Raw genomic sequence first — 16,387 nt, forward strand, 5'->3', positions numbered from 1 at the left:
CCAAATTGCTCTCAGAAACTCCAATTATTGCTGTTCTGTTGTCATTCCTGCTAGTGTCCTCTTCAAATCAACTTTAGTCAGCTCCTCTCTCATGCATCTATAATTCCCTTTAAATCCACTTGTGGTCTTTGGAAGAAATTTGGAACTGATGCTCAGAAATTGCCCCAGATATCTTAAAATGCACCTACCTGTGTAGCTAGAACTTTCAGAATGAGTGTTAATTCTAAGTGGTATTTGAAAAATGGCAACTCTGATAAAGTACCATTACCTTAGTAATCCATTGCATTTGCAGCATGGATTAGATGTTTGATGCTCTTACATTTTCTGATTGATGTAATTATTTTGTAGTGATCTGTTAATCAAAGTATACAGGAGAACTAGTAGTGTATCGTATCATAACATTCTCAACTGAACTGGTTGCACAGTGAATTTACTCAAATGCATGATAGCAGATCCAGGGTGACAAAGTCTTAGGAATCTGGCAAGTAAATAATCTGACAGTGCATTAAAATCTGTAGTACCAGGGGAGCGGGATGTCAGTGATTGATAGGAGAAGGATGGGAGATTGTTCCCCATAGAAAAGAGAATGTTGTGGGTACAGTTACATGAAAAGTTCAATAGTATGAAATTTTTGTAGATAGGGCAAAACTGGTTCCATGGCAGCATTGTATATAATGAAAGCCCACAGAATTTTGATATTTCACAAAACAAATTGGGTGGCTGGGGTGATGATAGAGATAAAATATATGTTTGGAGAATGTAATGATCTGGAATACAGAAATACCATGAAAACAGACTAAAGCAAAACATTCAAAAGGTAATCAGTTGAACACTTGAATCAACAAAACAAAACTTGCAGTGATGTGGAAAAGAAGAGACTGGGACCATCTGAATAGCTCTTTCAAAGATTAACACAATGGGTTGATTGGTCTCCAGTTATACTCTACTAATCTTTTTGCAAACCACTGATATATCATTCAGTGCAATGTATGCGGTCCCCTCCATGATGACAATCTTACACCTTCTTGTAACAGTAATTGCGGGCATTATTCTTGCGTTCTACTACCTCCTGCCAAAATCAAGTAAGTGTTCAAAAAGTGAAGTAAAACTAGAGTGTTGGTAAAAATCAAAGGTAAGAAGTGAAAGACATACTCAGTATTTGTACCACTGTAAACAATGCTGTTCACAGGTAAAGATTATCTCCAAAATTAACTTTCTGGCATTATTTGCTGTGCTGATTTTTCATGACAAAATATAAATATTTCTATACTTCGCTTCAGAGATTAAGATCTATTTCCATGGAGTCTGATGCAGTAGCTTTTGTTACAAAGAAAGGATACTAATTAATCTATAGCATCTGGAAAGTTTAAGCCTTTTATTTCTAGGATTTGTTCTAAAGGACACACTAAACAATGTCACTTAAATGCAACAAGTTTCATGCTGTGGTTTGAGCCAGCAGAGACTTAATATTCCATTTAGCTGTTGAGAATTAGGCACTTCACCCAATCGATAAACCAGCTTCAGGCCTGCATCCCATCTGTGCTGCAATTAGATCAGCCACAAGATTGTTTAAAAGCACTGCACTGTGTGTCAGGTGTAATTCCTAATTGCATCCTTACTTATTTGGAGAATGCTGGGAAGGATTCTGTTTTGCATGCATGCCAGTACTGACTACTGCTTGTTGTTCTTTACTGATGTAAAATACACACAGTGGATTCCAGTGAATTGGGCCATCAGTTAATTGGGGCACCCACTTATTTGGGACAACTCTTAAAGAACAAGAGCTCATTAAGAAAATTGCTGGGACTTCCTTAGTTCATCTGGGATACTGTAGGGAAGGAGACAGTACTGGAACAGTTTCTAACTAGCATCAGTTGCATGCACTCGTGTGGCTGTTAGACATTATACCGTGCTTAGAGCGAACAGTTTTCAAATAGTTTCAGTAGTGTGTATTTGTGTTCAAAAAACAGCGATTTTTATCACTGTTGGTGAGACATAAACATTAGGACAATGCAGAACTGGTAAAGCTCTCTGCTGTTTCAAACATTCTAACTTGGAAATGCCAGAAACAGCCAGGTGTGAATATGAAATGACTTCACGACTTCAACAAAACTACAAAGAATTTGAAGGTATCAATAATTACCTTGAATGTTACAATGAAAATGAAGATTTGGAAGATGCAATCGTCAGAAGCATTGTATGAAGACAGTCCATTATCTGGCCCACGTATCTGCAATCATTTTGTTAATTTACAGTCAGTCAAAGTAACGTGGCAGCATACAGAATCAGGTTTAATATTACTTGCATAATGTCATGAAATTTGTTGTTTTGTGGCAGCAGTACATTGCAATACATAATCAAAACTATAAATTACCATAAATATATTATGTGCATGTACATATATATTATGAAAAATTAAATTAAGTAGTGCAAGGGCAAAAAATAGTTCATGGGTTCACTGTCTGTTCAGAAATCTGATGGCTGAGCAGAAGTAGCTGTTCCTGAGATGTTGCATGTGTTTTCAGGCTCTTGTACCTCCTTGATGGTAGCAATGAGAAGAAGCCATATCCTGGGTGATGGGGATCATTAATAGTAAGAGTCATTAATGATGGATGCCACCTATTTGAGGCATCACCTTTTGAAGGTGTCCTCGATGCTGGGAAGACTAGTGCCTATGATGAAGCTAGCTGAGTTTATCACTTTCTGAAGCACTTTATCTGTGCAGTGGCTCTTCCATGCTAGACAGTGCTATAACCAGTTAGAATGCTCTCCACGGCACATCTGTAGAAATTTGTAAGTGTCATACTAAATATACTGGTACCAATGTGTTCTAATAAACTGGAATCTACTGTATATTGAAACATAGCTTGGATTTGGAAATATTTTTAAACAGTTTTGAAATCTATTACGCTCCACTTAAACATCCTGCTGTTATTTCCTTGTGTGGATTCTACCTGTGCATTTTTCTTAGGTTATACACAAGAGTGTATGCAAGTATCTTGTTCTAATGAGAATATGCACATTAAAGTAGAAAGCCATTACTATATATTGAATATACAGTAGTCTTGCTATTTTGTTCATATGCCAAGTGAGTCAGGCCTCATGTTACTGAAGTAGGGTATTTCAAGATCATGGTTGAGGTACTGAATCTGTTTGTGTACACCCTGTGGAATGTTAAAGCTCAGACTTGAGACATCGCAGATGGGTTTTTTTTAAATTATGTTTATTAAAAAATTCCTTACTGAATCATGTCAGGTTCAGAAAATGATTGACAGTGCAAATGCTGCAAGGTTGTTTCTTTGGAACTGGAGAGAGTAAGGATTTATGACTAAGATGAGATTTTTTTTGTTTACTCAGTGGTGTGAATGTTTACTGTCCTCTGCACCAGAGTCCTGTGGATGCTCAGTCATTCACTACATTCAAGACCAAGTAACTTGGTTCATTCTACATTCAAATTCTACAATGGACCATTTGAAGCCAGAGGGGGGGTTGAGCATCCAGCCAGCAGCCCCATCCGTAAAAACTCAGAGCTACAGAAATGCCAACAGAAATCCTGAAGACCTCGTCCTTGGGAAAGGAGGGATCTTTGAAAATTGGCTACACCTGAGGATAACTTGAAACACTGGCCCAGCACAGAGAACCCTGGTGAGCTACTGTCAGTGCCCTATGCCTCCAGTAGGGGTGGTGGGCTTAAGAAGAAGAAGAATGAAACGTAGAATACTGCATTCTGAAACATAACAGCCTAAGAGATTTGAGGGTCAGATAGGCAAAGAGACTTTTGGAGTACCAGCACCACATTACCCTGTTCATGCTTATGTTGGATCTGGCCGCTCAAGTCTAACACTTTTGTTCCTAATCACCTTCATCCTTTACACTTATTACAATCAGCTTACATTATCCACCAACTGAGAAACACTTTGATTTCAAAATTAACTTATTATTTCTTCCTGGTCTTGTCCCTCTTACGCAAACTCCCTCAGTCCTGCAACTTACTGTCATGTCTGCACTCTCAGTTTTGGGCAATATGAATTACTCCATCATCAATGACCATCCTTAAGCTGTCAGTGTTTGATGCTCTAAAATTATTATCCTTGAACCCCGTTTGACCATCCGAAAAGCAGAAGAGGATTTTAGGAACAAAATTTAGTTTAATCTAGTAACTCTTTATTTGGCTTGTTGGCAAATTTAGCTGTGATGCTTTCAAGTACCTTGGGATCATTTAAGGTTATAATTGTGCCATATAAATGCAACTTTTTTGAATTCAGAAAAATGCAAATGGGAAATGCTAAACAAGAAAAATGATGTTGGGGTGGGGGGGTGGGGAATTGACTGTACAAGAAAAGACAGGAGTTTTCCTTGTGGCCTGTCAAATCTGCTCTTCCATTCAATAAGGTTACGGCTGACTCAGCTTCATCTACATTTCTTTTCCCCATAATACACTGGTTTTTGATCATACTATTGCATCCTTCATTTTTCTGGAAAAAAAATTCAATCACACTGTGGTCATTCTTTCCAAGAGGATCCCTAACTACAAGATCATTAGTATTACCCGTCTTATTGCACAGGACCAGATCTAAAATAGCATATTCCCTTGTAGATTCACAAATATGTTCAAGAAAGCTATGGTGGATGGATTCTATGAAGTCCTCTATGTGCATGTTAAAGCCCCCCTCATGACAACTGCATTTCCTTTCTTACAGTATATGCATCAGATATTTCTTGTTTTGTTGCCTGTGCCAATGTAATATTATTATTTAATGGCCTTAAAGACAATTCCCAATGATTTTTGCCCCCTTTACTATTACTAATCTTTACCTAGATGGATTCAACATTCTGCTTCTTAGATCCTACATTGCCTCTCACTATTACCTTGATCTCATCCTTAATTAAGAGTGTGACTCCAGCTCCCTTACTTTCCTGCCTATCCTCCCATATTACCTGATACCCTTGGATATTTAATTTTTAATAATCTCCACACTGCAACCGTGTTTCTGTAATGGCCACTAGAACATACCCCTCTGTACTGATTTGTGTTAAAAGTCCTCTCAACTCATTTGAATACTATGGACATTCAGATAAACACTCATTGGCCTTCTAGAATCTAGTAACCCTTATGTTCAGTGCATTTGACTTTTCTGTACTCCCTCTGGTTTTCCTCTTCTCTAACTTTTGATTTTGTGTCTGCAATGCCTTCTTGTCTTTTTGCCTGGATTCCAATTCCCCTGCCATATTTGTTTAAATTCACCCCAACAATATGAGTAACAATCCCCCTGGACATTGATCCCATTTTTGCCCGGGTGTAGCTATCCAATTTGTACTGGTCCCACCTCCTCCAGAACCCGTTCCAAAGTCCTAGGAATCTCCTGCGCCACTGTTCAAACCACATATTCATCCTAATTACTGCTAATCCAATTCTCACTCGTAACTCACATAGGTAGCAATTTTGAGATTATTACCTTTGAGGACATACTTTTTAAATTTTTCACCTAGCCCTCTAAATTGAGCTTTTAGGGCCACCTCCCATTTTTTTCCTATACCATTAGCACCTACGTGCACCACGACAACTGGCTGTTCACCCTCCCCTTCCAGAATGCCCTGCAGCCACACAGACATCCCTGACTCTTGCACCAGGGAAACAACACCAACTGGTAATGTTTGTAGGTTCTATCATGGCAAATAGGACTACCAGTTGTCCCTCTACCAAGTTCCCTGCCATATTTTTCCTGGCTACTGTTGCCTTCCCCCTTAAATGCCATCACCCCTCAAAGTACCTAAAGCAATATATCTGCTTTGGGGCAAGGTGACTGCAGCTGCCTCCTGCACTACCTTCCTATTACTGCTCTGTATTCATTCCCAACTCTCCCAAGACCGAGGGTGTGATCAACTCACTAAATGTGTTATCCACAACACTCGTAATGTAGATGCTCCGAAGCAAATACTTCAGGGCCATCATGCATTAATCAGCAGCTTCAGTTGGACACTCTGGAAGCCTTCCTGGGATCCAACATCCAACACCAGAGGAGCATGACACAATTCTAAGCTCACCAACCATGACTAAAAAACTTTTAGGAGATGAACAGCTAATGAAAGACCTACCTCACCTTCTATTGCTCACCAAAGCCCATAGTTAGACAACCAGCATTCTCCTCCCAAAATGGCCTCTCTACTTGAGCCTAACTTCTTTTTAATAGCTGCTGATACTTAACTAGGTAGCCAATTGCCTATTAACTACAAATTAGCTGACTTACCATTTTGCCACGCACCTTTGCTCTGGCTGACACAAAAAGTGGGATCTTCCAGGCCACCCGTTTCAGTTCTATTTCCCATTCCCGTTCTGATATGTCAGTCCATGGCCTTCTGTGCTGCCAGGATGAGGCCATAGTCAGGTTGGAGGAGCAACACCTTAGGTTCTGTCTGCATTGCCTCCAAACTGATGGCTTGAACATTGATTTCTTGATCTTCTGGTAATGGTAATTCCACCCCCTCCCCACCCTTCACCCTTCACCCTTCACCCTTCCCCATTCCTGTTTTTCTCTCTTACCTCATCTCCTTACCTGCCCATCACCTCCTCCTTCCCTTTCTTCCATGGTCCTCTGTCCTCTCCTATCAGATTCCCCATTCTCCAGTCCTTTATCTCTTTCATGAATCAACTTCCCAGCTATTTACTTCATCCCTCCCCCTCTCCTGGTTTCACCTATCACTTGCCACCTTGTACTTCTTCCTCCCCTCCCCCCCACCCTCTTACTCTGACTGCTCCCCTTCCTTTCCAGTGTTGAAGAAGGATCTGAGCACGAAATGTTGACTGTTTACTTTTTTCAATAGATGCTGCCTGACCTGCAGAGTTCCTCCAGCATTTTGTGTGTTGCAATTAATTTACCTCCTTTAAATTCCTATAAGTGGAATTCCTGAGCAAGCAGCAAGACCCATCTTTTTGCATTTCTCCTCCAAGTTTTGACTCCTGCAAGTGGGAGTCAACCAAGCATCAAGGATAATTAGAAAGTTGTTTCAGTTATCAGTTATATTAGTCTTATCACTTCTACCACTTAACACCATAAAGTTGTGGATTGCTTTCAATAAATTTACAAAAGAGGTGTCATGCAGAACCTTACACAGCTTAATATTTATTAAGAAAAAAGAACAATTTACAAGGCACAGCTACTAAGGCTGGCTACTTCAAAATGAGTTAAGAGCTCCCATTCTTCATTTGTCACCTCCCTCTCTATATCCTGAAAAAACAACTCATTCTTGGAAACTGGTTTCACTATATCTTACTCCTAAAGGCTATTCACTACATGAGGGCCTGAACTGGGAGTCTGATAGTGTACTCCACTGTTCTTCTGCATATGCTTCAACTGGGAAGAACAACTAAGAGCACTCCTTCAGCATAATCAGGAGGAAGACTAATTTAAAAAAACCTTTGATTAATAGCCAGAGTCCATAGTGCAGGATGTTGGAATGTTGCAAATTTGAGATAAAGCCAAGGTAAATTAAATTGCCATGATTAAGTTAATCCAAGCTCTTGCTCTAACAGCTTGAAGAGAAAGCAGGTTACCGATTCAAGATACAGATCAGCTACAGTTAAGTAATTCAGTTGAAGTGATCCTATCAGCGCTCTGAAAGAGGAGTTAAAAGACTAGGAGAAAAATGGGAAAACTTATCTGATGGGTTCGGCTGCATCGCAAGTGACTCCCTTGTTGGTAGTATAATATTGAGGCTTGTGAGCTGTGCTACTTTCTCGTAGTCATAACATTAATAATTGTCATACTAAGACCAAGAGGAGAAAAATATAAAAGTATCCATGTGTAGCACTGCCAGTCTACCAGTTGAGTTAGCCTGTTATATAATTTTATACAGAACATTTTTGTAAGATGTCACCAGTTTTTTAATTTTTGAAATATGTCCATCGTTCTTATGACTGTGTAATAACATCAAGAGGACCAATTGACTGTTTTTGGCTGGCTGCTATGGTCTAACTTGCATATCTTTGATAAATGTGCATTAGAACCAACCTGTATTTTAAGACCAAAATATCCCCTCTGAAATATTGTGGTTTTTTTAACTGAGATTGTATATTTTAGCAGTTTGAAAGAGTGAGAGAGTGTACAATTGGACTTGGTGCTCCTGGATAAGAGGAAGACAAGTGGATGCATTAACAAATTCAGCACCAACTGAGCATGTAAACTTGTGATTTCTTTGTCCGTATTGTTGAGGATCATCCCAGATGGTGCATTGCCCACTAAGCTACTGGAGGATCCCAAAGGATAGTTCTCTAACCCACTTTTCTAACCAATCCTCTTTTTTTCATCTGTTTTATTCAATTGAAAGAAAATCCAATTTATACAAAGTGATTAGAACTCTAATGTGTCTTGATAAAACCAGCTGAAATTTGACAATGTGTGGATTATATTTAATATGCTGAATATTTAAAGTAACAGAGATTAAGATCAAACATGGGCCAAAATCCAGCTGAGATATGAGGCAGAAAAGTGAACGAATACTTTTCAAGTACAAATGGTAATCTTCATCAGAGGAGCCATAATAAGTTGGTTCAGATCAGAATCAGAATTTATTTTGCTGTTTTGCGCAATAAATATAAATTATGACAAGTTACCAAAAAAATGTGAATAAAAGGAGTAACAAGGTAGTGTATAGTACATGGGTTTATGGACCATTCAGAAATCTGATGGTGGAGGGGAAGGATTGTTCCTAAAACGATAACTATGGGTCTTCAGGCTCCTGTACATTCTTCTTGATGTTAATAAAGAGAAGAGGATATGTCCCAGGTGATGAAGGTCCTTAAAAATGGATGCATCTTTTTGAGGTACTGTCTTTTGAAGATGTCCTCAATCGTGAGGAGGGTTCAGCCTATGATGGCACTGGCTAAATCTGCAACCCTCTGCTGCCTCTTTTTTTTCCTCCTCCTTGGAGAGTGATGCAACCAGTCAGAATGCTCTCCACCATATATTTGTCAAAATTTTCAAGAGAATCTCCTCAAACTCCTAATGAAGTATAGCCACTCGTGTGCCTTTTTAGTGATGGCATCGTGTTAGGCCCTCGACAAATCTTCTGAGATAGTGTGCTGAGAAACTTGAAGCTACTCACCCTTTCCACTGCTAAGCACTCAGTGTGTACTTTATTGATGTCCTCTTCCTGAAGTCCGCAATCAGTTCCTAGGTCTTGCTGACACTGAGTGTGTGGTTATTGTTGTGATACCATTCAACCAATCAATCTAGCTCACTCTTCATCCCCATTTGTGATTCTGCCAACGATAGTAGTGTCATTGGTGAATTTATAGATGGCATTTGAGCTGTGTTTAGTCACAGTCCTTAATGTAGAGAGAGTAGAGCAGTGGGCTAAGCACACAACCTTGAGGTACACCTCTTGTTGATTGTCAGCAAGGAAGGAGATATTACATGACTGTGATCTCCAATTAAAAAGTTGATGATCTAGTTGAAGAAGGAGATATAAAGGCCCAGGTTTTGAAGCTTGCTTATAGGAATTGAATGGTTGATGGTGTTGAATTCTGAGCTGTACTTGATAAGCAACAGACTGATGTATGTTTTGCCATTGTCTAGACGCTCCAAATTCAAGTGGAAAGCCAGTGAGATTGCCTCCGCTGTTGATCTGTTGTGGCAGTAGGCAAATTTGGGGTGGGTCCAGGTCCTTGTTCAGGCAGGAGTTAATCCTAACCATGACCAAACTCTGAAAACACTTCATCACAGCAGATGTGAGGGCTACTGTGCAATAAACATTGAGATAGCTCACCCTTGCTCTTGAGCACCGGCATGATCAATGCTCTTTTGTAGCAGGTGGGAACCTCTGACTACAGCAATGAGAAGCTGAAGATGTCTTTGAACACTCCATCCAGTTGGCCAGCTAAATTAGTAATCAAATGACCAATTAAGCTAATCTCTACTGCCTGCATAATGTCAATATTCATTTAGTACCCTTCCAAGAACACTGCCTGGGCTTGACGCCTTGTGAGGGTTCACTCTCTCAATGGTGTTCCGACATTGGCCTCTGAGACAGATCACAGAAATCATGGGGAAGCTGGCCACAAAGTTAAATCCCATTATTGAGATTGTAAATGGAGCTCTGCTCTGCATGTTAAGTTCATTTACATTACAATTAAAGTGAATTTAAGCCATTTTACACCATAACCTTGTTATAACCCAAACTCAAAGCTCACCATATATGCTTTTAGTTGCCTGATCATATACCAAACTGACCCAATCATTTACAAAGTAATTCCAGGATCTATGAAACATTGAGTAGCCTTAAAGTTCATGTTTCTCAGAAGTCGGCGTATTCACTGAAGTTCTTGCTGAACAAAGAACCAGAACAACAACGTAGACCAGACCAGCACAGCACAGGAACAAGCCCTTCAGTCCACTGTAATGCCGAACCAATTAAATTAGTTATCAAATGGACAACTAATCTCTACTGCCTACACAATGTCCATATTCATCCATTTTCCTCACATCCGTGTGCTTATCTAAATGTCTTTTAAAAGTAATCACAAAATATTCTGCAGGTGCTGGGGTCAGAGCAATACTCACAACACGCTGGAGGGACTCAGCAGGTCAGGCAGCATCCGTGGAAACGATCCGTCAACATTTCGGGCCGGAACCCTTCATCAGGACTGAAGAGCCCTATATATACCCTATATAGGGCCTCTGCCCCTTCCCTCTTCAGTCCTGATGAAGGGTTCTGGCCCGAAACATTGATTGATCATTTTCACGGATGCTGCCCGACCTGCTGAGTTCCTCCAGCGTGTTGTGAGTGTTGCTTTTAAAAGTAATGTTTCTGCCTCGACAACTATCCTAAATAGCACATTCCAAGCACTCACCGCTCTCTGTGTTTTAAAAAAACTTGCTCCTCACATCTCCTTTAAAATTACTTCCCCCCGCCCCCCCACCTTAAATGCATGCCCTCTGGGATTAGATGTTTCAACTCTTGGAAAAAGATATTGTCTGTCTACTTTATCTGTGCCTCTTATAATCTCACAAAGTTGTTGGATCTCTCCTCAGCCTCTGGCAGCGCACCAGAGAAAACAACCCAAATTTGTCCAACCTCTTGTTGTAGCATATGTCCTCTAATCCAGGCAACATCCTCTTCTGCACCCTCTGCAAAGCCTTGACATCCTTCATATAACGTGGCGACCAGAATTATATGCAATAGTCTAGCTGCAGCCTATCTAGAGTTTCATAAAGCTGACTTTGGAACTCAATACCTAGGCTAATAAAGGCAAGCATGCCATAAGCCTTTTTAACCACCCTGTCAACATGTTTAACCACTTTCAGGGAGCTATGAACTTGGACTCAAGATCCCTCTGCTCATCAACACTCTTAAGGGTCTTGCCTCTTTACATTTGACCTACCAAGGTGTAACACTTCACATCTGGCTGGGTTAAATTCCATCTACCATTTTATCCTCCCATATTTACAACTGATCTATGCAGTGTTGCATTCTTTGTTGGTCTTCTATGCTATCCACTAGACCACCAATTTTTATTTTATCATTTTCAAACTTATTAACCTACCCATCTACATTTTCATCTAGGTTATTGGTATACATCACAAACAGCAGAGGTTCCAATACAGATCCCTGCAAAACACCACTAATCACAGATCTCCAGCTAGAATAAGTCCCTTCATCTCTACCCTTTGACTTCTATGGACAAGCCAGTTCTGAATACTGTTACATACCTTGTGGGTATCTTGTGCCTGTCTTGTGACCATGATGTAATTGAGTATCTTGTGAGCATGATGTAATGGTCTTGTGATGGTGGGGTGATGTAATTTTCCCGCCAGTGTGAGGTCACGTGATGACATGTTCTCAGCAAGTATATAACAGGAAACCCCTGTAGTTACACAGTTGATTCGTTGTTTAATTCGTCAGTTACTCCGTTATGCTGCATATTCGTCTCATGACGCAATTTCGTTTTAAAGTGGAATTTTACTTTCTATTGTAAGTCTAGTATTGGAGAGTGAAGACCTTACTAAAGTATGGGAACCTGAAGGATTGAGTAATGTTGGTGTCGTTTGGCGGTTTAATACAGGATCGACCTTATTGAATCTTCATTCAGAAATAGTGACCTGCATCTGAGGTAACCCCTGTAAGATCAGGAAGGTTTTTGCAGTGATCATTTGACAGGAAAAGGTCAGTTCCTTTAAGCCATTTTATTTCCTTCGTCGTGAATCAGCAGTAACGTCACGTCTTCGAAGAAATCCATTTCCAGAGAAGTCTCTCCTTATTGACTGTGTAAATCACTTGGGCTTTCAAGTTTACCGTTTTAAGATTGTTCGAATTTACCCCTTTAAGACTGTTTTCGAATTTACCACTTTAAGAACTGTTTCAGAGTTGCCGTATAGCAGTTAACTTCTGGTTAAGTTAGTCGTTTGAATACTTTTCGCTATTGTTGAGCAGAGTTTAATAAATGTTTATGTTTGTTTATAAAACTTGACTCAATTATATATTCATTGTTGCTGGTCATGTGACAAAATAAACGGCCATTTCATGGTGGATTCCATGTATCTTACTGGTTTCTCCCTCATAGTCCAAAGGTGTACTGGGTAGTTTAATTGGTCATTGTAAATTTAACCCTGATTTATCAGGTTTGTCAGGGGTTGTTGTGGTGGTGTAGCTTAAAGGTCCGGAAGGGTCTACTCCATGCAGTATCGATAAATAAATAAAATAAAAATAAAACAATCCTCAGTTTGAGCCTCCCATGAGAGACCTTATCAGACACCTTACTAAAATCCATGTAGGCAAAATCCACAGCTCTATATTCATCTACCACCCTCGTCGCCTCATCAAAAAACACAGTTAATTTAGTAAGACATGACTTGCCCAGTACAAAGCCATACTGGCTCTCCCTAGGCCATGATTTTCCAGATGTTCATACATCCTATCCATAAGAATTCTATGCAGTAACTTCCCTAACACTAATTTGAGACTCACCAGTCTATCGTTTCCAGGATTATCCCTTGTTTCCTGCTTGAATAATAGATCAACATTAGCTACTCTCGGAAGTTCTCAGGACCTTGCCTTTGGCTAGATATTGGTCAAGGCCCCAGCAATCTCTTCTCTTGCCTCTTTCAAAACCTGGGATATATTCCCTCTAGCCCTGGGAGCATATCCACCTTAATGCTCTTTAAGAGACCCAACACTAGCTCCTTATTTACCTCAAAATTCCCTTGCATGTTAATAATCTCAACAGTGATCTTCCTATCCTCCATGTCCTTCAATATTCAGTCATAAATCTCCAATAAACATCCAAAGCTAAGCTACACACATAAAAGTTGCTGGTGAACTCAGCAGGCCAGGCAGCATCTCTAGGAAGAGATACAGTCGACGTTTCGGGCTGAGACCCTTCGTCAGGACTAACTGAAAGAAGAGCTAGTAAGAGTTTTGAGGGGGGAGGGAATCCGAAATTATAGGAGGAGGGGGAGGGATGGAGCCAAGAGCTGGACAGTTGGTTAGCAAAAGTGATATGAAAGGATTATGGGACAGGAGGCTTAGGGAGAAAGAAAAGGGGGAGGGGGGAAGCCCAGAGGATGGGCAGGGGGTATGGTGAGAGGGACAGAGGGAGGAAAAGGAGAGAGAGAGAAAAAGAATGTGTGTATATAAATAAATAAATAACGGATGGGGTACGAGGGGGAGGTGGGACATTAGCGGAAGTTTGAGAAGTCAAAGCTAAGCTTCCTGATTGCTCTAGGTTACTTGCTGATCACTGTTGTTCAGTGCCATACTAATCAGATGGTTCTGGATTGAATGTGTAACATACAGGTAGCTTGTTTCAGCTGAAGAGTGGTTGTAATGTTGCAGTGACAAGATCCTTAACAGTGTTGATTTGCAGAGGTATGTCGGGGTCTGAGTCCATAGCTCCCAGAAGGTGGTTATACAGGTTGATAGGGTGGTAAAGAAGGCACTACCCTACTGCTTTTATTAGTCAAGGATCTGAGTTCAAGAGTTTGGAATATATAGCTCTAGATGGGCTACATCTGGAGTATTGCATTCAATTCAGGTTGCCCCATTGAAGGAAGGATGTTGAGGGCTTGGAAAGGGTGCAGACAAGGTTTACCAGGATGCTGCCTGGATTAGAGGGCATATGCTATAAGGTGAGTTTCGACAGACATGTGTTTTTTTGGAGCAGTGGAGGCTTAGGGGAGATTGTAGCTGGGTTTTTTTTAGATTATGAGAGCCATAGATAAAGTAAGCTGCTGGTATCTTTTTCCTAGAGTTGAAATATCTAATACCAGAAGGTATGCATTTTAGGGAGAGAGGGGGTAAATTCAAAGGAGATGTGCAGGGCAAATTTTCTTTACACAGAGATTGGTTGGTGCCTAAAATATGCTGCCTGTGCTAGTGGTGGAAGTCTCTTGAATACCTGTATTGTAGAGGCTTTTAGGCACATGAATGTGCAGGAAACGAAAAGATATGGACATTATGCAGGCAGAAGGGTTTAGCTTAGTTGGTTACTAATTTGATTATTGCAGCACCACATTGTGGATTGAAAGGCCTCTTCCTGTGCTGCACTGTTCTATGTCCTAATGGAGGATAGTAACTCTAGACAGGGAGAAAAATAAAAGGTCTCCCTTATCCCTGACTTCTGTGCACCAACACCACTACTCCCTCTCCAGCCACCCATCCTAGTCTCATAGATACCTCACAACAAATAAACTGCAGTTCACTACTACCAGAGTTTACCGTTGACAGATGGTCACTGATGACATAGTTGGAAATATAATTCTAAAATAAGTCTTGGTCTTTAGGATATGCCAGGGGTTGATAGAGGTGGAGAGAAAAAAAATAGTATATCTGGTAACTGTTGGGAGATCTCTCTAGACATCACAGTGGTATCTGATGGAGCGTGACTTGCTCTGTATTTCTGTGATGTTGCAGTTCTGTTTTGGCAGTGCTGCCTTTAATCATTGTTACAGCTGCAGATCCTTGGATGACGGATCAGAAACACATCACATTACATTTCAATTCACTTTCATTATGACACTTAACCACAGAACATCTTTAGGGACCTACTACACTAACGTATTTGAAGTGTCATCATAAAAGACTTACATACTCTGCAACTTTGCTCTGCAAGCATTCTTTATTTTTTCTCTGAGTGCAGCCCAATCCAATAAATTTTCACCATGACCTCAGAGATTAATTGAATAGACAATTCACAAATGAACATAACCTAACCATGCAGGACAAAGAACAGCATCAGAATGAAACATTACAGCATTAATCCTCCTTTGTGGTAAGGAATGGTGCCTGTTGTAGTTGCCCAGGGGTGGTGTGAGAGAGAGCAGGGGCTTCTGTGGCTGCACTGGAATCAGTACTGGGTTGGGAACTGGCACCTCCTGCCAGTGCTGCTCTCCAGTGTTCACTCAGTGGAAGAACAAGCTCTTTTTCTTTATGACCGTTTGTTTTTCTGAAGTCGTAACCATATTTGCTATTTGTGCTATTTGCCGTGTACTTTGTGCTGTTGGTAATGTGTCTTGCACCTTGGCCACAGAGGAACACTGTTTCATTTCGCCATATTCATATATGGTTGAATCGATGCAGTTTTAAAGAAGGCAAGACAGCAGCTATACTTCATTAGGAGTCTGAAGAGATTTGGTATGTCAACAAGTACACTCAAAAACTTCTTTAGATATATCGTGGAGAGCATTCTGACAGGCTGCGTCACTCTCTGGTCTGGGAGGGGTGGCTACTGCACAGGACCAAAAGAAGCTGCAGAGGGTTGTAAATTTAGTCTGCTTCATCTTGGGTACTAGCCTACAAAGTACCCAGGACATCTTCAAGGAGTGGTGTCTCAGAAAGCCAGCGTCCATTATTAAGGACCTCCAGCACCCGGGCATGCCCTTTTCTCACTGTTACCATCAAGTAAGAGGTACAGAAGCCTGAAAGCACACACTCATTGATTCAGGAACAGCTTCTTCCCCTCTGCCATCCGATTCCTAAATGGACATTGAACCCTTGGAAACGACCTCACTTTTTTAATACATAGTATTTCTGTTTTTGCACGATTTTTAATCTATTCAATATACGCATACTGCTATTTATTTATTTATTATTATTATTTTATTTTGTGTTTTTTTTCTTCTATATTATGTATTGCATTAAACTACTGCTAAGCTAACAAGTTTCACGTTGCATGCCGGTGATAATATACCTGATTTTGATTCTGATTCTGAAATTAATATTGAACAAGAAGTGTGTGGATGTTTTTAAGGATTCTTAGGACAATATACACTCCTGTATTTCTCCTACATATTCTGTTTTAGTTATACTCTCATGTAGTTGGTTATGGAGTTTGTAAACTGTACATCTGCAAAGATTAAAAATCATCGAATCACTTTGGAACAAGAGACAGACA

General features: G+C 40.3%; 1 protein-coding gene across 3 annotated transcripts in view; it reads left to right on the forward strand.

The window, feature by feature from the left end:
- The window catches only part of acbd6 (acyl-CoA binding domain containing 6), a 215,730-nt gene that overhangs the window by 166,657 nt on the left and 32,686 nt on the right, over positions 1-16,387 (forward strand). The window contains exon 7 of one of the 3 annotated variants that reach the window (XM_072274296.1): positions 3,358-3,638. The exons of the other annotated variants lie outside the window; for them this stretch is intronic. Within the exon in view, the coding sequence (XP_072130397.1) occupies positions 3,358-3,618 (261 nt within the window). The 3' untranslated portion in view covers positions 3,619-3,638. Of the gene's footprint in view, positions 1-3,357; positions 3,639-16,387 lie in introns of those variants that run through there. 3 annotated transcript variants of the gene reach the window in all.

The sequence above is a fragment of the Mobula birostris genome, chromosome 12 (genome assembly GCF_030028105.1).
Source record: "Mobula birostris isolate sMobBir1 chromosome 12, sMobBir1.hap1, whole genome shotgun sequence".
Classification (NCBI taxonomy): domain Eukaryota; kingdom Metazoa; phylum Chordata; class Chondrichthyes; order Myliobatiformes; family Myliobatidae; genus Mobula; species Mobula birostris.